The 25816-nt window shown below is 38.6% G+C and overlaps 2 protein-coding genes across 8 annotated transcripts in view; both read right to left on the bottom strand.

Moving 5' to 3' along the window:
• Positions 1 to 618: 618 nt before the first annotated feature.
• Positions 619 to 2947, bottom strand: LOC311284329 (uracil nucleotide/cysteinyl leukotriene receptor). 2 transcript variants are annotated; one of them, XM_084399307.1, is made up of 2 exons: positions 2811 to 2947; positions 619 to 1989 (listed from the first exon to the last, which is right to left on the bottom strand). In XM_084399307.1, the coding sequence occupies exon 2, from the start codon at positions 1971 to 1973 to the stop codon at positions 1020 to 1022; it is 954 nt and encodes a 317-aa protein (XP_084255433.1). In that variant the 5' UTR covers positions 1974 to 1989; positions 2811 to 2947; the 3' UTR covers positions 619 to 1019. The 2 variants fall into 2 exon arrangements, with proteins under 2 accessions (XP_084255433.1, XP_084255434.1); XM_084399308.1 differs by having other exon boundaries at positions 619 to 1986; positions 2811 to 2936.
• Positions 2948 to 11959: 9012 nt separating this feature from the next.
• kiaa1217 (KIAA1217 ortholog) overlaps positions 11960 to 25816 on the bottom strand; it is a 133991-nt gene continuing 120134 nt past the window's right edge. For all 6 annotated transcript variants that reach the window (XM_084399155.1, XM_084399154.1, XM_084399152.1 and 3 more), the window contains 12 exons: positions 25389 to 25564; positions 23260 to 23396; positions 22683 to 22830; positions 21274 to 21709; positions 20861 to 21086; positions 20491 to 20786; positions 19481 to 19633; positions 18689 to 18793; positions 17285 to 17359; positions 15290 to 16921; positions 14626 to 14757; positions 11960 to 13661 (listed from right to left, as the gene is read on the bottom strand). In XM_084399155.1, the coding sequence (XP_084255281.1) occupies positions 13170 to 13661; positions 14626 to 14757; positions 15290 to 16921; positions 17285 to 17359; positions 18689 to 18793; positions 19481 to 19633; positions 20491 to 20786; positions 20861 to 21086; positions 21274 to 21709; positions 22683 to 22830; positions 23260 to 23396; positions 25389 to 25564 (4008 nt within the window). In that variant the 3' untranslated portion in view covers positions 11960 to 13169. The remainder of the gene's footprint in view (positions 13662 to 14625; positions 14758 to 15289; positions 16922 to 17284; positions 17360 to 18688; positions 18794 to 19480; positions 19634 to 20490; positions 20787 to 20860; positions 21087 to 21273; positions 21710 to 22682; positions 22831 to 23259; positions 23397 to 25388; positions 25565 to 25816) is intronic.

Raw genomic sequence — 25816 nt, 5'->3', positions numbered from 1 at the left:
AGCCCCAGGTCATGTTTGTGATGACATGTACCAAGTTTGGTCTGAATCTGATAAAGCGTTGCGGAGATACATACAAACAGATTACGTCTGTTTTTGCAACCGCTACGTAAAATTTGTTCGTGGGTTTATCGAAAACGGTTTGACAAATCAACTTGAATTCCATAACTTTTTGTCGCCATGGTCTGGAGATGATCTGGTTAAATTTTAGTGAAAATCGGAGCAACGGCCTAGGAGGAGTTCGAAAAAGTAGGTTTTTTGGAAAATTCAAAATGGCGGAAAAATTTTCATGACGGAAAATGACCTCATAGGGTGCAATCAAATCGTCTTGAGGAAGAAGATTATTAGCATAAACATGAGTGCAACTTTGGACAGTTGGTGGCGCTAGAGGGAATGAGTTGGAGACTGTCCTTTATCAGAGTGCCAAATTTCATAACTTTCCTGCAAGTGGTTCTATAGGCTGCCATAGACTCCCAGAGCGGAAGAAGAAGAAGCGGAAGAATAATAAGAACGGGAACAGATACAATAGGTGCCTCCGCACCTTTGGTGCTTGGCCCCTAATAATAATGACCTCAAATAACCAAACAATATGCAACAATGGTGTTTAAAATATGTTTGTGAGGACATTGAAAGATGTAAGATTTTGAAAGAATATTTTATTCAGATCTTGAACATCTAAAAGTGGCATATACAAAAATGATATATGATAAATTAAATATTGATAAATGAAAATGCTGAAATAAGTTAAATAAACACGGAGATAGCCTTGTCATTGCCATGTGTTTTACAAGATGACAAAATCTCATATGACAAATGTTATATGAGATTTTATCATCTTGAAATCTGGAATTGCGAGTTCCACATTTGATGTATGTATAGGTTTCTGAATGAATGTAGTCATGAACCTCAATCATTATCAGCCATGCTTTTATACTTTTACTTTCACTTAAAACATTTGTTTAACAGATACTGATTTTAATTCTGTCTGGAAGTTAACAGACACCATGACCTTTCTCGTCTGATCATGCGGTGGATTGCTCTTCGTTGAGGTTTCTACCACAGAGCTGCAGAAGGGTGTCTTGGTAATTTCTAGCCAGAAAGAAGTACATGACAGGATCCAACACGCCACTCATGCATGTTAAAGCTGAGGTGATTCGATTTCCCAAATGCAGCATTTGTCTTTCGGATTCTGACCTTGACATGTCCTCATGCCGTATGATAAAGAAAAATCGGTGGATATGATAGGGCACAAATGCAATCAAGAAGTTAACCACTGTAAGTACGATCATTCTCATTGCCTTACGCTGAGTGGGCGTCCTTTCTTGAAAAGTCATTTGTTTGACTTTGCAAAATATGAGAATGTAAGAGACACTCAGGGTGACCAGAGGTATCATGAATGCAATAGCAGTGGACACCACCGCGCCGGTGGGATTAGTGGACTTCTCTATGTACAGCTGTTCGCACACTGTAACATTCTGCCATTGTCTAGTCACTTCTTTTTTGGAGAACAGGACAGGCACCATGGAAATGGTCACCATGACCCACAAGACTGCACAGACCACTTTGGCATTCTTGGTCTTTCTCAGATTCAGAGTTTTGCATGGTAAGACGCAAGCCAACAGACGGTCTACACTGATGCAGGTCATAAAGTACATGCTGCAGTAGAGGTTGACGAAGAACAGGAAACCCACCGCGCGACAGGACCCTTCACCAAGAGGCCAGTGACCGTCTGACATGTGGTAGATCACTCGCATGGGGAGCACCAGGACGTAAGACATGTCCGCTATAGCCAGGTGCTTCAGAAACTCTTTGGATGGGGTGTTGTTGGTGTTGTTGCGGCAGAACACCCAAAGTGCCAAGGCATTGCTCGGGACTGAGAGGATGAAGATGACAATGTAGAAGGTTGCGAACAGGATGTTCTCCTCATGAGTGCTCAGGTAAATCCCCTCCACTGAGTGATTCGACATGCTGCACATCTTTGTGACTGATCTGCTGTTTGCAGAACGGCAATAGACAGAATAAGTATCACAGTCAGGTGTTAGTCAGGTGTTAGTCAGTCAGCAATATTATTTTCTCAAGAACTACAGGAAGTGACACAGTGTGGGTAAATGGTTTTTAAAACATAAGAACATATTTCATTGAAACATATTTCTAACATATTTCTTTGAAATGAAAAGATCTATTTATATTATATATAACTTATCTATGATAATACTGCATGCTTTATTATTATCTGAAACCACATGAATAGCAAGAGAGAAAAATGTGCAGGGTATTTTTAGGTAATAAGGTGTGTGTGTGTGTGTGTGTGTGTGTGTGTGTGTGTGTGTGTGTATGTATATATATATATACACCTTATTATCTAAAAATACCCTGAAGAATTATATATATATATATATATATATATATATATATATATATATATATATATATATATATATATATATATATATATGTGAAGAGTTCAGATGCAAAAGCCTCTAAGTGCCATCTGAAATTTTCTTCTAGAATGATCATTTTTAAAAAAGCTTGTATTTATAAGTAATTTCACTTAAATGACAGTTAATAGGTAATTTGCATGCCCATTTAAGTGAAATTATTGGACTTAAATATACAAGCTTGATAAAAATGATCATTCTAGAGGAAAATTTCAGATGGCACTTAGAGGCTTTTGCATCTGAACTCTTCATTGGAAATAACATACACTGAACTTCAAGTCAACCAATATTCAGTAAGGTAAATGTTACAATCAATACAAAATATGAAATATAAAAATCTAAGAAAATATTTTTAAATGTCACCGATGTACTTACTAGTCGGGTTAGAGACTTCCTCAGCAGTCAGCACATAATGATGAACACCTCGTTTGGCTAGTGACCAACTCAGCTGAATGTCTGTGCTCATATCTGTTTCCTCATTTAGTCATATATGCATTGACTTCATGTAGGAGGTATCACACAAAAATGACATGCACAGATGTGTGAACTCCTTTAATGTAGAATCAGCCCTTTCACAAAATCCACATTAACACACATCACCCTCTACTGGTCACTTTGCCTGCTGTATGTGATCATTACAACTTCATAACTTACACTTCATAAGACAAACCTGGCATAGTTCAAATATACTGTAAAGTTGAAGAATATACAGGAAAGTTGAAATGTGTGTGTCAATCCTATAGGTTTATTAGGTTATAAAAGAATTGTAAGAAAGCTGGTCATATATTGGTCACTGGTCACTCATTTCTGTTTGTTCATAAGGCTACAAATCTACTCCACCTTCACTGCCTCTCCATTTTGGAGGATTGGTCCAGACTCCTTGTTATTATTTTATTACTAATCTCTGGAAATGTTCAGTCTAATCCAGGCCCTGATAGCCTTAAGCTATGTGATACACCTGAAGATTTTAAATCAAGGTCTGGCTTGGGTATTATTCACCTCAATGTTCGGAGTTTAATGTCCAAATTGGATATGGTTCATTTATGGGTCAGGTCAACTGATGCTGACATTATTGTTTTATCTGAAACCTGGCTGACTAAATCTGTCCTTGATAAAGATATTGGCATTGATGGTTATAATGTGTATCGTTCAGATCGCCCAAAAAGAGGGGGAGGTGTTGCTATTTATAAAAATTCAAAATGGCGGAAAAATTTTCATGACGGAAAATGACCTCATAGGGTGCAATCAAATCGTCTTGAGCCAAGGAATCAGAGGAAGAAGATTATTAGCATAAACATGAGTGCAACTTTGGACAGTTGGTGGCGCTAGAAGGGAATGAGTTGGAGACTCCAAAATTGCTTTGCTGATAGTTCAGACTGTCCTTTATCAGTGTGCCAAATTTCATAACTTTCCTGCAAGCGGTTCTACGGGCTGCCATAGACTCCCAGAGCAGAAGAAGAAGAAGCGGAAGAATAATAAGAACGGGAACAGATACAATAGGTGCCTCCGCACCTTTGGTGCTTGGCCCCTAATAATAATGACCTCAAATAACCAAACAATATGCAACAATGGTGTTTAAAATATGTTTGTGAGGACATTGAAAGATGTAAGATTTTGAAAGAATATTTTATTCAGATCTTGAACATCTAAAAGTGGCATATACAAAAATGATATATGATAAATTAAATATTGATAAATGAAAATGCTGAAATAAGTTAAATAAACACAGAGATAGCCTTGTCATTGCCATGTGTTTTACAAGATGACAAAATCTCATATGACAAATGTTATATGAGATTTTATCATCTTGAAATCTGGAAATGCGAGTTCCACATTTGATGTACAAGGAATAGGTTTCTGAATGAATGTAGTCATGAACCTCAATCATTATCAGCCATGCTTTTATACTTTTACTTTCACTTAAAACATTTGTTTAACAGATACTGATTTTCATTGTGTCTGGAAGTTAACAGACACCATGACCTTTCTCATCTGATCATGCGGTCAGGTCAACTGATGCTGACATTATTGTTTTATCTGAAACCTGGCTGACTAAATCTGTCCTTGATAAAGATATTGGCATTGATGGTTATAATGTGTATCGTTCAGATCGCCCAAAAAGAGGGGGAGGTGTTGCTATTTATATCAAATGCAAATTCAACTCTAGTTTAGTGCTCTCAAAATCGGTGGGTAAACAATTTGATTTCAGGTTGGTTGGTTGTTATAGAACTCCGTCTGCATCAAATGACTCTTCATCTACACCAGGGGTGCCCAATCCTGCTCCTGCCGATCGACTGTCCTTGCACAGTTCATCTCCAACCCTAATCAAACACACCTGAAGCAACCAATTAAGGTCTTCAGGATCACTTGAAAATTTAAGGCAGGTGTGTTTGATTAGGGTTGGAGATGAACTGTGCAGGAAAGTCCATCGGCAGGAGCAGGATTGGGCACCCCTGATCTACACTATCAAATTTGTTAAGTCAAGTTATTTGTAATGACACTACTGTTGTTGGTGATCTAAACTGGGACTGGCTAAGGCCGACATCAGATGCTTTTAAAGAGCAGTGTGTCAATTTAAATTTGACTCAATTAATTAACACTCCTACTCGACCAAATCCTTAATGTCCGGAGAAATCATCACGCATTGATTTAATCCTGACCAATGCCCCTTTTAAGCACTCTGCAATAGGTGTTTTTGCCAATGATGTGAGTGATCACTGTGTGATTGCAGCTGTTATAGATACTAAGGTGCCCAAGTCTGCACTTCGTATTGTTGAAAGGCAAAATATAAAAATGTTTGTTGAGCAGGGGGGTTTTTTATATGATTTATTAGGGCCCAAGCCCTGAAAGGGCGAAGGCCCTATTGTTTCCGGAAGGATTATTTTTTTTTTTTGCCTTTTTGCCACTTTTGGGGCCCTTAACATGCTCAAAAACTCTTGAAATTTTGCACACACGTCAGAACCTGCGGCCATCAGGGCCGGGCTGAAGTTGGTACCGGGGCGTGGCAGGGGGGCTCGACAGCACCCCCTGGAATGGGGTCCGAAAACTTGGTCCATAAATCAAACAAGCTTGCATGTAATAATAAGAAACTCAGTACACATATAGATCTCATCGGGCCGAACAACTTTCGTGCTCTAAATTTTACAAAAGCCCAACAGGAAGCCGGTTATTATACGTTGTTTGGAAAACGCATACAATGGAATGTGAAATACTCCTCCTAGGGATTTCATCCGATCGCCACCAAACTCGGTGAGAATAAAGTCAAGACATTGAGGATGAATTCTTGCAAAACAGATTTTTGATATCACGAACGGTTTGGCCGTGGCGAGGAAACGAATTTATGGCGAATAATGGGACACAGGAAGTGTGTTATAACTTCTGCATACATTATCTGATCTTGATGAAACTTCCGCAGTGTGTTCGTTGTAAGAGGCCAATCACATGGATGTGACTATTGTGAGTCAAAGTTATAGCGCCACCCTCTTACTTTTACCTGATTTGCTTCGAACTTTATGTGTATAATGTAAACACACGGCAGATGTAGACCTGTGAAAGGATTATTGATATCTTAGATACTGTTGCCGTGGCAACGCATCAAACTTTAATATTCTTTTCGGATGCGTTTGAGACTCTTAGCATGCTTGAAATTGGATGAAACTCGACAGACACATAACACTTATTAGCCAGTAGACATGTGAAAAGTTTCAGAAACGGGCGTGGCAGGGGGGCTCAACAGCACCCTCTTGAACAGGGTCTGAAAACTTGGTCCATATATCAAACACGCTTGCATGAATTAATATGAAACTCGGTACACATATAGATTTCATCGGGCCGAACAACTTTCCCTCTGTCAAGTTTCGCGCCAGCCCAACAGGAAGTCGGCTATTATGGGTTGTTTGGAAAACGCTTGCTGTGGAATGTGATGTACTCCTCCTAGAGAATTCATTCAATCACCTCCAAACTCAGTCAGCATGAAGTCAGACATTGAGGATGCTAAATTGCGGACGGATTTTTGATATCTCGAACGGTTTGGCCGTGGCGAGGAAACAAATTTATGGCGAGAAAAGAGAGGAGACGAAGTGTTATAACTTCTGCATACATTAACTGATCTTGATGAAACTTTAGCAGTGTGTTCGTGGTAAGAGGCCGATCAGATGGATGTAACTATTGTGAGTCAAAGTTATAGTGCCACCAACTGGCAGCAGGAAGTGTGTCACTTTCAACATGCGTTTGACAAAAGTGGGGGGGTTAGTTTTACCAACAGTTACAAAAATCAGTATATATATTGGTCTCACCGAGCCGGACAACTTTCTAATTTACAGTTATTAGCTCAGAGCAAAAGGAAGTCAGATATTTTGGTTTGAATGTGGATTTTTTGGATATTTCAGACTCTGAGTTTTTAGCTACTCTTCCTAACTGGTTTATTTTATTCACACCAAACTTTTCCAAAATGATAAAGATACATTAAAGATGCTAAATTGTGAACGGATATTAAACATCTCAAACGGTTTTGCTATAGTGAGGGACTAAATTAAAGTAACACTTAAAGCCTCATCTTCTAAAAATGTAATTAAACACTATTTATTTCTATATAAAAGTATAAAAATATCACAACTAAAACCATTTTATTCTTTTTTTTTCAATTTAATAAATATTTATAAGTTTAAAAATAGTAATTGTACTATTTAGTCCCATAAAATTCAAGTCATACATAGGGCTATACTGCCCTCTTGTGTTCAAAATCAGGTAGGCCTATTGTATCTACATAAAAATATACTAGGTATGTGACGGTGAGAATTTTTTACCACCGGTTAATCGACGTGTGACACCGCTGGGGGCTTTTGAATCGCCAACTTAAAAACGAAAGTAAAATATGTTCGTCCGCACTGACATTGATAGTGGTTGAGCGAGCGTTTCAAATGAATTCCTATGGAAGTAGGAATTAACTAAAAAACGTTCACTCTGTTCTGCTCATTCCTCGCCGTGGATGCGCACCGTTATGAATGCCCGTGCAGCCATGAGCATTTTAGTTTAATTTTAAAATTAGCGCCTTTCGGGGGTGGATTGCTTGAAATTATTTTACAAAAGCACAATGTTGTGTTTTATTGCGACTGTACACAAATATAAGTTAACACTTTGCAGTTTGAATGTCGTCCTGTATAATGACGGAGTATGTTTTTATGTGTCCACTGTTCAATCGCACCCACGCCACACATACACACCCACCCACACACACACGGTTTACTATCTTTGTGGGGACTCTCCATAGATTTAATGATTTTTATACTGTACAAACTGTATATTTTATCTCCTTACACTAACCCTACCCCTAAACCTACCCATCACAGAAAACTTTCTGCATTTTTACATTTCCAAAAAAACTCATTCTGTATGAAGCTTGTTTACCCATGGGGACCTCTATTTAGGTCCCCACTGTGATACGAGTCCCCATGAGTCTGTGTGCATTCAGGTTAAAGTCCCCACCGGGACAGAAAAACATGAACACACATACACACACACACACACACACACACACACACACACACACACACACACACTCCAGCATTGCAATCTTGACATTGCAGCCTGTTCATTATAGACTTAATAAAATATAATAATAAAATGGTCAACCTAACATATAAAGATTACACTGCTCTAAATAGTCAGTAGTACAATTCGTACATTCACAGTAAGCACCGCTCCACTGTGAATTTTCCAAGCACATTTTTGCGCATGTGAAGAGGATAATTTTTCCCTTCGATATTGGAACGTGAGTGAAGTACAAAGCATATAATAAACAATAGTTTAGCATCCAAAAAAAGGTAATTATATATATATATATATATATGTTAAAAATAGGGGAAAAAAGAATATATATATATATATATATACAGTGAGGAAAATAAGTATTTGAACACCCTGCTATTTTGCAAGTTCTCCCACTTAGAAATCATGGAGGGGTCTGAAATTGTCATCGTAGGTGCATGTCCACTGTGAGAAACATAATCTAAAAAAAAAAATCCAGAAATCACAATGTATGATTTTTTAACTATTTATTTGTATGATACAGCTGCAAATAAGCATTTGAACACCTGAGAAAATCAATGTTAATATTTGGTACAGTAGCCTTTGTTTGCAATTACAGAGGTCAAACGTTTCCTGTAGTTTTTCCCCAGGTTTGCACACACTGCAGGAGGGATTTTGGCCCACTCCTCCACACAGATCTTCTCTAGATCAGTCAGGTTTCTGGGCTGTCGCTGAGAAACACGGAGTTTGAGCTCCCTCCAAAGATTCTCTATTGGGTTTAGGTCTGGAGACTGGCTAGGCCACGGCAGAACCTTGATATGCTTCTTACAGAGCCACTCCTTGGTTATCCTGGCTGTGTGCTTCGGGTCATTGTCATGTTGGAAGACCCAGCCTCAAACCATCTTCAATGCTCTAACTGAGGGAAGGAGGTTGTTCCCCAAAATCTCACAATACATGGCCCCGGTCATCCTCTCCTTAATACAGTGCAGTCGCCCTGTCCCATGTGCAGAAAAACACCCCCAAAGCATGATGCTACCACCCCCATGCTTCACAGTAGGGATGGTGTTTTTGGGATGGTACTCATAATTCTTCTTCCTCCAAACACGTTTAGTGGAATTATGACCAAAAAGTTCTATTTTGGTCTCATCTGACCACATGACTTTCTCCCATGACTCCTCTGGATCATCCAAATGGTCATTGGCAAACTTAAGACGGGCCTTGACATGTGCTGGTTTAAGCAGGGGAACCTTCCGTGCCATGCATGATTTCAAACCATGACGTCTTAGTGTATTACCAACAGTAACCTTGGAAACGGTTGTCCCAGCTCTTTTCAGGTCATTGACCAGCTCCTCCTGTGTAGTTCTGGGCTGATTTCTCACCTTTCTTAGGATCATTGAGACCCCACGAGGTGAGATCTTGCATGGAGCCCCAGTCCGAGGGAGATTACCAGTCATGTTTAGCTTCTTCCATTTTCTAATGATTGCTCCAACAGTGGACCTTTTTTCACCAAGCTGCTTGGCAATTTCCCGGTAGCCCTTTCCAGCCTTGTGGAGGTGTACAATTTTGTCTCTAGTGTCTTTGGACAGCTCTTTGGTCTTGGCCATGTTAGTAGTTGGATTCTTACTGATTGTATGGGGTGGACAGGTGTCTTTATGCAGCTAACGACCTCAAACAGGTGCATCTAATTTAGGATAATAAATGGAGTTGAGGTGGACATTTTTAAAGGCAGACTAACAGGTCTTAGAGGGTCAGAATTCTAGCTGATAGACAGGTGTTCAAATACTTATTTGCAGCTGTATCATACAAATAAATAGTTAAAAAATCATATATTGTGATTTCTGGATTTTTCTTTTTAGATTATGTCTCTCACAGTGGACATGCACCTACGATGACAATTTCAGACCCCTCCATGATTTCCAAGTGGGAGAACTTGCAAAATAGCAGGGTGTTCAAATACTTATTTTCCTCACTGTATATATATATTTTTTTTTATTATTTTTTTTAAGTGACAAGACAAAGAATATTACTTGTCTGACATATATATATATATAGCTGCGAGCAGCGATGGAGGGCCCAAGCCGGTGCCACCGCCACCCCGGTGCCTTTAGTGTAACTAAAGGCACCAGGGTGGCGGTGCCACCGGCTTGGGCCCGCAATTCCGCTTGCTCCACGAAAGAAATGTAGCCTGGGCAAAAGCAAGGAGATACTGATGCTGACTGGTTTGTTTTCAGACAGTTGCGAACAGGTTCACTTCACTTTTCAGAAAAGCTAAAGCTGAATTTTACTTATCTGGAATCACAGAGAATCTAAATGACTCAACAAAAATTCTGGAAAACTATTAAGTCATTATCTGCATTGACTAAACCAACAGGTTTTCCGTTTTCTCTAGGTAAGAATGGTGTGTCTATATCTGACAAAGTAGAAATGCTATATTTTTTTAGTGAGCATTTCATATCATCTGGTTTCTTGTTTGATTCTGTTGCCCGTATAGTTACCACTTTTGAAAGGAGGTGACCCTACCTTGCCTAATAATTACAGACCCATTTCCAAACTTTCAGCATTGACCAAAGTGTTGGAATCTTTGGTTAGTGAACAAGTGAAAGAGTATTTAAATGCTCAGTCAATTTAATCAAAGCATCAATCTGGTTTCAGGAGAAACACAGCACTACCACTGCTGCCATAAAAGTAATTAATGATATAGTCAAAGCACTTGATGATAAGAAACACTGTGTGTCTCTGTTCATTGATCTGTCCAAATCATTTTACACTGTTGACCATAGCATACTAGTTCAGAGACTGATCAGTATAGGTATGTCTCAACACTCTAGGCTAGTTTATCAACTACCTCGCTGATAGGACTCAAGCTACACAAGTTGATGGCCTAACGTCAAAATATGTATCAATCTGTAAAGGGGTCCCACAGGGCTCCATTCTTGGGCCACTTTTATTCACTTTTTATATAAACTGTCTGGGGGAAAATGTCCAACATGCATTTTTCCATTTTTATGCAGATGATACGGTTATTTATTGTTGTGCAGCTACCATTAGGAAGGCGTATGAATGCTTGCAAACTGCTTTCGATAGAGTGCAAGGCAAGCACAGCTTTATCAATTAAAGCTTGTACTTAATGCAGAGAAGACCAAAGTAATGTTCTTTTCAAACTCAAGGAAAAATGAGTTAGACCTGAATATTGTTACTGATCAGGGTAAAACAATTGAGGTAGTTTCATCTTATAAATATTTAGGATTTTTAATTGATGATCACCTTTCTTTTAAGCTTCATATACAGAATCTAGTATGGTCGCAGAAAACTATTCCATTGAATGTAACTCAAGCCCGGACAGAGTTGTTCAAAAAGGCTTTCATGTTTGTTGCACCTTCGACTTGGAATGACCTACAGAAAACACTTAAACTACAGTGTCTAATTTCCTTAAATGATTTTAAAGGTTATGTTAAAACTATAGAACGTGAGTCCATCCACAAGTGCAAATGTTTTAATTAATGGCACTTTTTATTTAATTGAAATGCACTTGAGTTGTCTTTGCGTCTTTTGTATTTGTTTTGTGATTGTGTGATCAAATTTGTTCTGCTATCTTGGCCAGGTCTCTTTTGAAAAAGAGATTTTATATCTCAATGAGACTAACCTGGTTAAATAAAGGTTAAATAAAAAATAAGATATAGTGTATCGGCCATAAGTTTGGACATTCCTAAAGTATATGTAATCTGTACAACACATTTTAGTATAAAAGTCATCAGAACTGTAAATTAACACAAGCATGAGGATATTACCAATATTTTACACAAATCAAAACTTTTATATTTTAGATTTTTCAAAATAACCACCTTTTGCCTACAGCTCTGCACACATTACATACATTCAGTAAAATGTGTCCAAATGTACAGTTCCCAACATGTTTACAATGTCACTAGAATGTCATTACTATGAAAGTGTAAAGGTGTAAAAGACAAAATATGTGATAAAAAACACAAGTCACCCGAACTATCTGCCAAAATGTTTAATAGAAGGACTTGCAGTGTTGAAGTGGAGAAACCATAGCCGAGAGGCCATGTAAACGACAAGCATGCAGAACTTTATTGTTTTAATACCTACACTCTTTTGCACAGATTGCTTCTGCAATTAAAGCTATACAAAACCAAACATTTTTATTTACAAAATCTGTCTGTGCAAGCATGATTTTCTTCTATTACATTCTCTCTCTACAATTTTGTATAGGCATGCATAGAAATAAACTTTGGTACAATATGTTAACAAAACTAAAGACAATCTCTGAAATAGAGATGTTACAGTATATACATGTGAAGTAGAGAGCAATTTTATCAATCACTACAATTTTTAGTTTACATTTAGACATCAATACTCATTAATTTAAGAGCCATAGACTGCGAGGGTAAATCAGGGATTTTTTGACATAGGTAGGTTAAGCCAGATATAACCTATCCTAAATGTACATAGTGTCAAACACAGTATATATAGTCATTTTTAAGGATGTAAATTACAAACTTTGGCAAATAGGCAACTACTGAATAGACAGACAACTGTTCATTGCAAAACTGTTGTCAGTTTATAACAATAAATCTTAAAGACATTGGCAGTGCATGTAAAAAAGACAAAGAAAAAAAACAGACAATGTTTGACAATTTGTGTTAATGGTTAGTAGACTTACAGTACTTTTCCACTTATTATTGGCTACAACCAATGCCTGTCAATTTATTTAAAACTGCAAAATGAAAATAATCTACAATCATTCAGAGGATGATAATAACCAAAACATTGTTTACATATTTTTTACTATGTTAACTTTAATACTTATTAGCCTCTCTTCAACTTGTATGAAAAATAAATATTCTTTTCAAATGAAGTGCTCTGTAAAATTCTTGATCAAGAGCTCTCTGCAATTAAACGTTTTAGTTTTTAAAATAAAACAGTTGATCATTTTATATGTTTATGATTTGCAGAGATTCAAGTTTAAAACACTGAATAATGGAGGATGGCCATTCAATTGAACAGAGAAAATAATAACATGCAATAGCCAAAATCATGACAAAACAAAGTTCACTCTCATGTAAAAATATTATCTGTTCAAACAAATAAAATCAGAAAAACAACTTAAAAAGTGAATCAAAGTAAACCAGGAGTGATTCCACCATATTAAGAGATAAACAAATGGTTGCAAAGCAGCAAAGCAATTTACGCAGCATCCTTAGCGACAGTTACTGTTGGGACAGTTGATTTACCGGCACTCCCATTGTGCTGGCGACTGTAGCTGGTAAAGCTGGGTGTGTGAATGGTACGGATACTCTTCGCACTCTGACTCAACATAGTCGGGGACAAAGGGGAGTGGGAACAGGAAGAGGAAGAAGAGGTGGAAGGTCGACCATTTTGTGTCTGCATGGGAATAGAGAGGCCTTTAGTGCTGTGAGTGGGAGGGGCATATTTTAAAGAACCATTAGAAAGGGAGGGGATATGAGATGAGGGGGTGGAACTGGATCGAGAAGGAGGGATAGAAGATTTGCTAGCGGGAAGGGAGGAAGATAAAGGAGAAGAATTAACAATATTAGTAGAATCAGACTGGGACAAGCCTTTTCCCATACTAGAGGAAAAAGCAGGAATTTTAGAAGCAGGCACAGTAGGAGAAGTGGATTTGGGATCTCCTCCAGATCTTTTAGCACTTCCATTAGCCTGCGAAGAAAGATGCCAAAACACACTGATTGTCAACAAAGGGATCTTGATTAAAATACGCAAAATTTCTAAGCATGTTTAAAATCATACTACTGGGATCTACAGTTATTCCCAACAGATTATCAAAGACACAGAAGCTACATATATAAGTGAAATTACTAAAGGCGCACACAAAAAACTATCTGTCTACAAGATGAGAATACGGAAAAATATCACTTTAAGTAGACTGTCAGATGGAAAGGAGAGGGAAGATGAAAGATGGTAAGATTATGAGTTTTAGAGTGAGTAATGCGCAGTGTAAGTGCAACCAACCAGTACTCAAGACCATATGAGACTCCAGGAGGAATAGAGGAGGTACAATTGGGAAAGGCATCCACAGGATAATAGGGACAGAGTAGATTTGTGGACCCTGGGCAGTGGGGCCAGGGGTTGGGGATCCCTCCGAGAGGTCAACAGGGAAAGGGTCCAAAAATGGGTTAAGTAGAGAAGCATCCTGACTTGCAAGGGAATTGTCACAGGCATTGGAGTGTGTAGGGGTTAGGTGTCAGTGGGTTTTAGTTAAAGAGACCCTAGTCTAAGCATCCAACAGTGTTAGGTAAGCAGTGGCTGTAGTGTTTTTATATCTTTCTTTCACTATTGTAAAATTAGTTTGTCTTCTACAGCACCAAAGCCACAAGCAAAGCAAACATGCAGAAGCATTTGATGGTATTATGAGATAACAGTCAGTTGCCTTCGGTCACAGCCATTCAAAAAATGTAGCAGAAGAAAACGTCAACAGTTCAAAAACAGCTTTCGGCACCGGGCTTTTCACCAATGAACGGGTTGTTTGGTCTCATCAGGTTCTTTGTTAGTTCCTTTCCCTCTAAATATATACCCTGGCCTGCAAGAACTAACTTTCCTCTCGAGTGTATTCCTAGGTGTGTGTGTCTTTTTGACTAGACAAGTGGTCCTATGATAAGACTACCTGGCGAAACTGCCTCTGAGAGTCCTGTAGCTTTTGCGGTTTTGTTGCCCTCTCTTTGTCTGAGGTGCCCGGTTGCTGCCGCACCTTGGCAGAAACAGGCATCCGACTAGTAGGTGAGACCACGCTGGCATTCTGCAAAAAAGATTTAAACCAAACAGAAGAGAAAAGGGATAAAAAGAAAGAAACAAAAAATGAGAGCCATATTTCAGGGGGTTTTAAACTAAATCACAGCAAGACAAAGCTTGCACAGCACATCTGTGAACACTGTAGAGTATGTATACCAGAAAAGAAGAAGGCATGCAAACCAGCACAGAATACCAACAAAGTTTCTTTGAGGACTGTCTTAGAATCCACAAAAAGGAACCAGAAACAACTTGAGACTGTGGTTCTAAGACTGTGAAAGTTGTTGTGGCTACCTTAACCCAAGATTAAGAGCACCATCAGTAAACACACAAAGGTTTATACATGAAACACCACACCAGAAATAAACACCATATTTATAAAAAATATGTGAAGGTGTTAGAAAGTTCAGATCCCAGAGTTGGTAGCCTCCGCCAGAGGCTAAGGATCTGTAGAAGTCACTGGAAAGGGTGGAACTATTATGGGCAAGAGGAGAGGGACAGATCCATAGTCTTTGTTAAGGTAGTAGGAGCTAGAGAGAGACCTGGTGGGTGGGAACTGGTGTGACCGAGACCCCTGTAGTTGGTATGATGGCAGGCCGAGGAAGGAGCTGTGGTTTGGTCTTTTTTCGGAGACCAGGACCTTTACTGGCAGACGTCGACCTAGGAATCGAGGTTTTGGGAGAAAGTCCTTTCTCTGAGTGTCCTGGACTCTCTCCAAACTTGTTGTCCTGAGTTTCAGGGTTCACCAAGCTTTCAGGGTCTTCCAAAGACTTGGGCCCCATTTCGCAAATTGTGTTTTCAAGCTGCTTTATTGTTTGCTCTAGACTGTCAAGGGTTTTGTAGGTACTCTTACGAATCTCGTTAGTTCGTCCATTAGGTTCCTGTGGATTTGATTTTGAAGACTCTGTTTTGGAGCAAGCAATTTCAAACCTCTTGGTCTCTTTTTGTTGTCTGACAGTTCCGTCTGGTTCTTCCTCATCCTCATAGACAACAACCTGCAAAGTCTTTTTGCCTGTTTTGCTTCCAGCACGAATGGCTTGCGTTAAAGCTGCAAACTGTTTCTTGGGGAACTTAAACTTGAACTTCTTCTTTCCATCTTGCTTTGCATCACCATTCACATCTTCTAATGCCCCTCCCTCAGATAAAGATGAGGATGAAGTGGTCATGACTTGACCGTCTGTGACATCTGCAGAAGAATGTGAACCAGTACATTTTTCAGAATCTCTACCATCTCCATTCTGTTTGACCTGCAATCCTCTAGTCCATTCTTCTTCCTCAGTTTCCTCATTCTCCTCATCTATTCTTTCTTCTGCAAGCATCCGCTCTAGCTCCTCCTCACATTCAAAGACAGTAGAGAGCCGTTTGTAAGCTGAGCGGATGTCCATCGGCTCATCAAAAATGATGATAACTGGCTTTTTACTGGAGTTGTCAGCACCAGGGGAACCATTGGTATTGGCATTACCTCCTGATGCTGAGCCACTGTTAGATGCACTTGGTCGTTTGCTGCCAAAAGTTACTGTCTGCACACTACCTTTCTTGGCGTCGACAAGCTGATGGTACTCTCCAGTGGACAGAGCTTGTACCTTGGTGTTAGTGATCATGAAGGCAAAGTTATCAGGAGGAGGGGGAGGTGGCTCTTCTCCTGGCAGATCAGGACTGAGAAAGGCCTCATCATTTTCCTCAATTTCTTCAAATTTCTTTTCCTTCACTTTGGATAGACCAAACAGAAGCTTCTGATTTGCTAAATCTGGCCCAACAGGGATTGCTTTAGAAAGAATGTGTTCAGTGTCTCCAAAGGAGACTGGTGAGCAAATTGCTGTTGGAGACTCTACCCTCTCCTCTATGCTAACCTGCACTTGAGCAGCCTTGACCACATGCACTTTCCCTTTGGTTGGGCTACCTGGAACTTCTTCCAATGGAGAGGGTGGATTTGAATTGAAGGAGGCTGAACGAAACAGCTGATTTTGGTGCAGAGAGCTAGAAGAGCTGGCTGGGCTGCTACTTTTGAGGGCACCAAATTTGTTAGTGGATACCTGCAGCTGGCTTTGGAATTGGTCAGAAGCATTGACATGTGACACCTGTGATGGGGGAGACTGTGATGCATCTCTACGCTCTGTTGATTCCTCTGACACTGATGAAGTCCCCTTGATCTGAGCTGTGACATAGTAGATGACCTTAAAAGGTTAAAGGTCAGAGAAAAAAAAAGACATTTCCATTAGTTAAGTTTGTTATGAATCCTATATGGAATTAATTCTATTTTCTACAATTGGTTTGGCCATTACTGGGTCTTTGTGAGGTTTCACAGAACACTATTACAAGGACACACCCTTTGGAGTAACCTGATAGGGGAGCTAATAACTATTTTAGTGAAAGGGGATCTCATAATTATTTAATGTCTGATTGTCACAAAGACAGTTGTTTTTTTTTGTTTTTTTTAGAGTTTATACTATCATAACATTGTCTTATAAATGTCTTGTAGGAGTTTACAATAAGTTTATGATAATTTAGTCATTATAATAATAAATACTGCCGCTCACCCCAGGACTCTGACGAATTGTATTGTTGCCATTCTCGTCTGTGTCAGGATTCTTGCCATCTTGGTTTTCTGTATTCTGTGGTTTGTGGGGAAAAACATCACTTCACAAAGAAACAATCTTAGGCTACACACTACTCTAGACCACTGAAGAAACACGTTCTTCGATCAAACGTTCTTCATATCATAATATGTTTAATTTTAAGAATTGTCATAGAATCAACCAAATTTCTAATCATAATGATGCCAATAATATGTTACAGATGGAAATTTCAGACCATTTCTCTTCTCTATATTAATGTTAGACATTTTTAAATATGCAATGAATTGGATTAATAATTGAATAACAGATCATAATTTGGAGCTAGGCCTAAGGAATTTGTGAACTGATCTGAATAAACAGCCCAAAATTACAGGTACAAATTTTACCAAAAAAATGAAAACTTAATTTTAGAGTTGTAATGCATGTTTCCAACTTTTTCTAAAACTTTTTCCCCCAAATAAAGTATGCTTAATACAATTTTGAGATCAAAAGGTTGCTTTTCTGTAATGTCACCTGTAAATAAGACTTCACAATTTTTAACGGAGAGAAAACACTGTCAAAATGTTCTGTGAAGAGGTGCAACGAAGGTAAAGAGAGAAAAGGCGAGACTGAAAATCCATCAAATAGGTAAGGAGGCTTATATAGTAGCAGGCATGCAGCAAAGTGAGAAGATCAAAGAACAAATTCTGAACTCCAGACTGCTAGCTGAAAATATCCTCTAAAATCCTCACGGATAAACCAAGTCTAAGCTGCATTCTACTGATACATATGGTTTGGAACATTTCTAAAGAGAAAACTAGATGGCCACATTAAAGTAGGCCCTTATAATTATCCCATAAATCTGCTAAATAACATTTTGGCCAGGACAATTTGCTAATGCTACCTGGTTAGATAACTCAAGCTGCAAGAGTACATTGTAAACGATAAATGTTTGAAAATCATGTAACCTTAGGTAATAAAGCTTTTGGAAATTGGATTGTGTCCAACTGAGATACCTTTTTATTACAATGAAAAAGAAAACACACACAACACCCTTTGACAGCAGTGTCGAAAATCTAGTTTATTGATTGGATGACTCAGAGCACACAAAACCAATTATGTTTGTTTCCCCCTTTTGGCTCCAACTACATCACTACAATCAGCACAGTTCATGAGTTCAGTAGAAATAAAAGGAAAGGAACAGAATTTAAACTTAAAGAACAGTGAGAACATTTTTGGTGTCAGATACCCATCACAAGAGTGTACAGAGGAAGTTAGCAAAGGGTAAGAAAGCCAATCAAGCATTGTAAAGGACAGCCATCAGGGACAAGCGGCTGGTACAGGCAGGCAGTTGGAGGGTCTACTAAAGGACATCATATCCTTTACCTTCTTATCTTTAAGGGGCAGTAAGACCCCAGGTCTTAGCTCTCTGATTTGTGGCTCTACCAAACTCTTGAGCCCTACCTCCTTAACAGAGCACTTCTGGAAAACCTGAGAAGAAGAATTTGTGAGGCAGGGAGTTAAAGGTAAGAATCTGCCCATCATTAAACTGGGCAAACCTGTTCAAGATTAGTGTACCTGTAATAGAAATTATCTGCAGAGGGTTTTTATCAAATTATTATCTAAATATGTGTATGTGCTACGATATATATTTACTTGAGCAATGTTTAAATATTCGTATTAAATTAGACATAATTTAAATACATATGTTTAATATGTGTTAAATGTTATATTTGAAATATAATTACATTTGTTTTACATATATTCTGATTACAACGTACTTTCTATTCTATATAAAAATGTATGTCTACTAATTTAAAAGGTAAAAAGGATATAATTTGATCTTGGATTGTAGAACTGCAAACAATGGTATATACATATTTTTTACTTTTTTTTTTTTTTACTAGGTTGTGTATCTAGAGAATTGAAGGGAACAGAAGCCTAACTAGTGCAGGGAAATTAAACTGCCACCGAATGAGCCACAGGACACACGCCAAAGCATATTAACACCCACACCAAGCAATTCACACCCAAGACATTTTAAGATCAAAACGCTTATAATTAGTCAGTGAGCATGTACATGTATTAACGTTTATACCCAATAAGAACATTATGTTGTGCTTGCTACAGGTCTGTGTATGTACAGTATGTATGTTTGAGTTTCTGCGTGTCTCTCACCTGTAGTTCTGCCATAATCTTGTCTCCCTCATCCTCTTCCTCAGTGATAGCCGAGGCAGCGATAGGTGGAGGAGTAATGGGTTTGCGCTTCACCTCAGGAGGGGTCTTTGATTCAGACTGAGACGCTGTACTGTTGGACTCCTCTTCACCCTCCTAACAAATTATATTAATAATTGTTTTAATATAATGAACATTTTTATTTAATTATATTTATAGAATTATTTTATTTTATTTTTCAACTGCTTACACACAAAATCCTTACTTGTCTCACAATTTCTGAAACATGACACTCAAACACCAGAACCACACACCAAATCTGCAAAACCATACACTAATTCTCTATGTAACACACACAAATCTAACAAGAAGTATCTTGATTTCCTTGTTCAAACACAACTATCAAAATGCCACACTAATTCATCAGTGCCTCACACTAACTCATCACATGTGCAAACACTCCACCCCAATCATGGCTTTAGAATAGGCCTATAAATTATGCCTGGTCTCTGTCCAACTAAACATGGTTGATGTATTTATTTTCTTTCGGACTGTGTAATACTGTATTCACAACCACAAATGCTTACAGTAAAAGTTTGGTTTCAATCTTGCTTTCGTGTCTACCATACATTTTTCAACATGTCTCTGCCAATTACTTTCAATCTTATACAGAAATGTACATAGGAGCTCATGAAAGAAGATCTTTAGGTTTTGAATAACTGTGTGTAAATGATATATCCAAAAATATAATATTATGGCAAAGGTGTTTGCAACGTAAGACAAATGTTTGCTTTTGAGATGCGTTTGTGATATTTTGAATGCAGTGCTTCATTTTGCAAGAGATGTGAGGCATTTTGCATTTTGTGTGTGCAATTCTTGGATTTATGTGTTTGAAAATGTGTGTAAGCAGTTGAAACCTGTACCAGCTATTTTTAAAATATAATACTTGTAATTGTATTATTTGAACTCAAGACAAAGTTACAAAAAAATCTGTCCTACAAATACACTTGTACCGTAACAGACTCCTTCCTGCTGGTGTAAATGACCTCTCCAGAGCGGGTGGTGGTCATCCCAGTGTTGGTGGTGTAGTTTCGTCGAGGTGGGGGTGGAGGAGGGGACTTGTTAGCTTTCTCTGTGGTCTGAAGCTTAACTTTTTCCTGAGTCTTACTCTGTCTTTCTAGGTTGGATTTGATGGATAGGCTGGGTTTAAGAGGTCTCTCCAAGGCTGGCTTAAATGGCTTCTCCAGAGGTTTGGGAGGTTTCTCTGGAGCTGTCTTAGTAGGTTTCTCAGAGTTTGACTGATTGTCATCTACAAAAAGAAAGATTTAGCATAAACATCACCAAGTAGTCTCAAGACCACTAACATTTCTTTATGTCTCTTACCTTGTTCTGTTGGTGCTGCTGTAGGTTCGTTTTTTTCTATCACCTCCTCCGGGGAGGCAGGAAGCACTGCAGGAGGAGAAGGAGAACCCTCGGGTTCGCTGGGCACCTCGAGGTTTGGTATTCCTCTCAGCATGTTGGCTTCAGCTTCCTGGAGCATCCGCTCAAACTCCTGTCCATCATAATGACCCATGTTCTGCCTCTTCTCCTCCCATTCTTTCTCTGCAGCCTGAAGATACCAAACAAAACAGTAAGTAAACAAGAGAACGCACATTTTCACCCAAAGGCCGCGATGTACTTCAAGTGAAATTGAAGAGCTAACTAGTGTTACGTAATTCCAAACAAAATCAGGCCAAAACAAAATTCGTTTGGAGTTTGTCCATGGAGAGTACGTAGTAGGTAGGTAAAATACTCACCTCGATCGACACAGCCCTGTTCTTGCTCTTGCTGCGGTTTGCTTGGATCTCCTCAATTAACAAGTTTGGAGAAGGACCTTTACTATGAATGTCATTAGCAGAGACTCCATTACTGCTGTTATTTGGTATTTGTGTCTGCTCAAGTGAAGGTTTTTTGAGCTGTTTGGTGGGTGAAGGTGTAGATTCTCGTCTCTGTGCAGCAGGGGGAATGGGTGATGGTGCTATTGATTTCTGGGATCGTTGGGAGGCTACAGGAGAGGCCTGGACATGGTGGATCACCATAGGACTTGACGTCATAACCTCTGACCTCACTATGGAGCTCTGGGGTATGACCGAGGCAGGCTCAAGGGATTCAACGATGGGCGATTCTGCTTTTTCAGAGGCAAGCGACGAGGGAACGGGGTCAGAGGGATTCAGCAGACTATCTGTGGCACACCTAGAGAACAAATAATAGTAAAAACAGAAATCAATGAGGGAAACATTCAGAATAAACTAAAATCTAGTCACATTTAAAACCACAAGCTTATTTTTATGATTTCTATCCTATTTTTGAGGATTAAAAGCTGCAGTGGGCAATTTTTTGAAGATCACAGCTGATTTCTTCAGATGGCTGTATGGGGCTCAACATTGTTATTGTTGGATAACAATGGAAGACAGAGTTTCTGATAATCCTATTGAGATTTGAACAAACCCGTAACTTGTCCTGCACATTTACAGACATGAATATTTTGAGTCCTATATTGGGTTTCTTGTATTTGAAAATAAAATAAATGATTATATAATTTTTTTAAATAAAATATAATATAAAAATATATACATTTTAACATAAAAAACCTAAATAGAATTAGAAATAAATTTAGAATAGAAATATTTGTTTAAAAAGGATAAAGAATAAAATATAATTAAAAAGAAAAAAAAAGAAGAAAATGAAAAAGGACATCATAATGTAATTTAATTTAAATAAAAAGAAGATATTAAATAGAATATAAAATAGAATAATAAACAGATAATAAAAAAGAAATGTAAAAAAAAAAAAAACTTTTTCCACACACGTTTTCATCAGGACGTGTCAAAAATCTGTTTCATTTTGCAATTACACACAGCGGCTTTAAAATAAAACACTATTTTCTAGAATGCTGGTAATATAGAACGGCAACAGGTTTGAGTCTGATCAGGTTTGACGGGGGAGAAAGAAAGTGACTAGTAGCAGATGCTCCAGACCTCCGCTCACACGTGATTACAATATGAATGAGAGATGCAGACCATAACGCTCTGGCTGGACACATACGTGGCTGGAATCAGTACAGTATAGGTCCATAAAGTTTGTCATAAAGTCTTTTATAAACCGCAATCTTGTTTTATTCGCAATTGAAACGTCTGTCTCAATCTCTTACTCTCTCCGTTTGTACCTGCGAAGGTTTCCGAGTGTGTCCGTGAGGGATCGGACTCTCTTCAGCATGCTGTCGAGTTTGTGGGGCTCTTCTTTGAGGAACTTTACGGCCTCGACCTCCACCCTGAGCACTGCTCGCATGTGGGCCTGAAGGGCTGGAAACTCTCCTGCAAGAAAAATAAAGGTGCTTTGCTGTTAGTCTGAGTGTCATCATCAGCTAGGGAACTTCCTGACATTTCAACCTGTTTCTGCAGGTCGGGTCATGAAGCATTATGGTTGTGTTTGAGTGGGAGGTTACAAAAAAAAAAATCTGTATAAATATGCCATTATAGCACTGTAAACAAGTGATTAACAGCGTCATAGGCCAAGTCTTGCTGTGTCTGTTACCAACAAGGCTGCAGTTTATTGTCAATCACAATTCACACCTCTAGGAACACAACGGGCCCACAGTTTCTGCAAGTTCCATTACTTTAACATGTGTGGGCAGGTCTAGCACTGGATAATATTAAACTTCCTGTAACTAAGGAAGCCAACGAAACATCTTGAACAACAAGAAAGCAAAGTCCTCCAAAGAGCTCTTTCATTGAGTATTTTACCTTTCAGTCCAGCCAGGTTCTCGCCCACCTTCCTCAGGCTGACAGCTCCCTCCTCTACCTCCTTCAGTGTCACGGCTCTCTGAGACACAGCAGGGCTGGAGTCAGTCCTCAGAGTCTCCACATACTGCTCCAGATCCCTACCCACAAACACACGTGATACTTATATCACAAACAGCAACACAAATGTGCTCATATTTTCACTGATGAGCCAATCCGTCCACATAAATTCAGTCATCCAGTGAATATTGAAATGACACTGTTGTGACACCAGAGGGCAGTGCAGTCTTACATTTTTGCCAAAATTCTGGTTTAAGAAAACTACGGGAGGGGGAATTTATTGAAAATTATTACATTATGGACACTACGATTTGCTCATGTCACACCTATGCATGTTTATATCAGTGGTTCTCAGTTGTCTATCACAATATTCAAAGGCCCCTATGACAATACTGCTCGTTTTCAAACGTTTTATTAAAGTGTCCCTGATATGCTATTTAACGGTTTCTAACGGTCTCCTACAATAGGTTTACATGCATCCAATAAAAAAAAAAAAAAACACTTCGATTTTCTCATAATATACATTGCAGCATCACCTCTTTTCTCACAGTCTCTGAAACAGTTTGATAAAGTATTCAGTCTCTCTAAACCGAGAGCCTACTCTGCCCTGATTGGTCAGATGGCCCAGTCAGCTGTGATTGGTCTTACGGCGCATGTCAGAAACGAAACAGCCATTTCATATATTAATTTCAGCTCCTCGTCCTTTGGAAGTGCATCTAAAGTGGATTTCCATTCGCAGCGCAGAAAACAGCGTCTTCTCGACATGTCGACAACACAAACCAAACTTTTCCAGGCCACAGCTACAACTGTAGTGTTTGAGGGCGGGTCAATGTTCGCTGGCAGCCAATGAAGACCATAGACTGGCATTATGCACATGTATTACAAACCTACGAAGATTCATGCAGGAAATAAGACTGGAATTACTGACAATTCATTTCAGGCTATTCAGAATCAGTTATTTTTGGGGGGGAAGACAACTCCATTTACCATGCACTTTGATCTGTGAATTTTTTTTAATATATATATATATATTACAAACACTATATTAAACACTACATAAAAAGTAATTTGTGAAAAAAGCATAAAAGGGGCACTGGGAGTGTCAATATATTAAATTATTTACCCATAATTATTTTTGTGATTCGCATGCACTTCATAAAACATTAGTTGTTGAGGAGAAACTTTAAATATAATTTTTTTCATAAATATTTTTTAAATTCAACTATTTTTCTTGAGAGTTCTTTATACCAGTAATAAGAAGTTTATTTTTCTAACTTTCATACTTAAGTTGTGATTCAAACCATGCTTTGCTGTATGTTGCAACTCCTAAGAGTTAGAGGCTAATTAGCCAGTTTTCACTCCCATTTGGCACTTGGTGAGTGTTAATTTTAGACTGTTATTGTAAGCACTAACACAGGAATAAAATATTATGCTGAAGTTTTCATGTAAGCAGTTTTTACACTGCATTTTTAATTGGTCTGCACTAGTTGTTTGGCATTTTAAAACCCCGCAATTATGTTATGTTGGTGCATTCATGATAGTTTTTTTTTTTTTTTTTTTTACAGTTTATGTTTTGTAATTAAATTACACAGTTCTTTCACATCCCTCAGCCTCTCCACATGTGTAAAAGTCAAACTGTCCTTGTTGGCTCAACGTTTCACAGCTCACAGGCACCCAGAGACCTCTGCTGACTGGGCACTGGCATTAAACCAAGGGAAACAGAGTGTTAATGCTTCTCCTGATCTCTGGCTAGCGTTAATTCCCACTGAGTTCTGTTTTGAATGTTTAAAGCTGTCTGGAGAACACGCTTGTTAACCAGCTAAATTGAAGTGGGATTTTAATTACGGTTTACGTGCAGCAGGGCGGACAGGGCTATAATGAGTTAAAAGAGGGGCTGTAATGAATCGTATAAGGAATGATTGAGAATAAAAGGCATTTGTTTGCCCAGAGGAAAGTGAATTTCAGATTCCCCAGAGAGAGAGAGAGAGAGAGAGAGGGGCGTTACGCCTATGGAGAGTCCCTGCAAATCACATATACAAGTGTGTGCATGTGTGTGTGTGTGTGTGTCGTACCCCAGCTGTGTGAGAACTCTTTCCTGCATGCCGAGATATCTGTGTCTCTCTTCCTCCACCAGCGTCCTCTGTTTCTGTGTCGGATCGTCCTGTCGTCTCAGTATTTCAGCCAGCTTCACACTGATCTCTTGCTCTGCGTGCTTTATCTGAGCACGCATACACTCCTGATTCTGAAGCTGAAAACACACACACATAACCATTTACTACAGCATACGCTATTATTCAAAAGTTTAGGGTCTGTAAGATTATCTAAATGTTTTGAAAGAAGTCTCTCAGGCTCACCAAGGCTACATTTTATTTAAATCAAATTTGTGAAATATTATGTGTTATTATGTGAAATATGACTGTTTTCTCTTTTAATATATTTTAAATTATATTCCTGTGATGCAAAGATGAATTGTCAGCATCCATTACACCAAACTTGTGTG

The sequence above is a fragment of the Rutilus rutilus genome (assembly GCF_951802725.1).
Source record: "Rutilus rutilus genome assembly, chromosome: 24".
Lineage (NCBI taxonomy): Eukaryota > Metazoa > Chordata > Actinopteri > Cypriniformes > Leuciscidae > Rutilus > Rutilus rutilus.
This window is presented reverse-complemented; position numbering and strand designations above follow the sequence as displayed.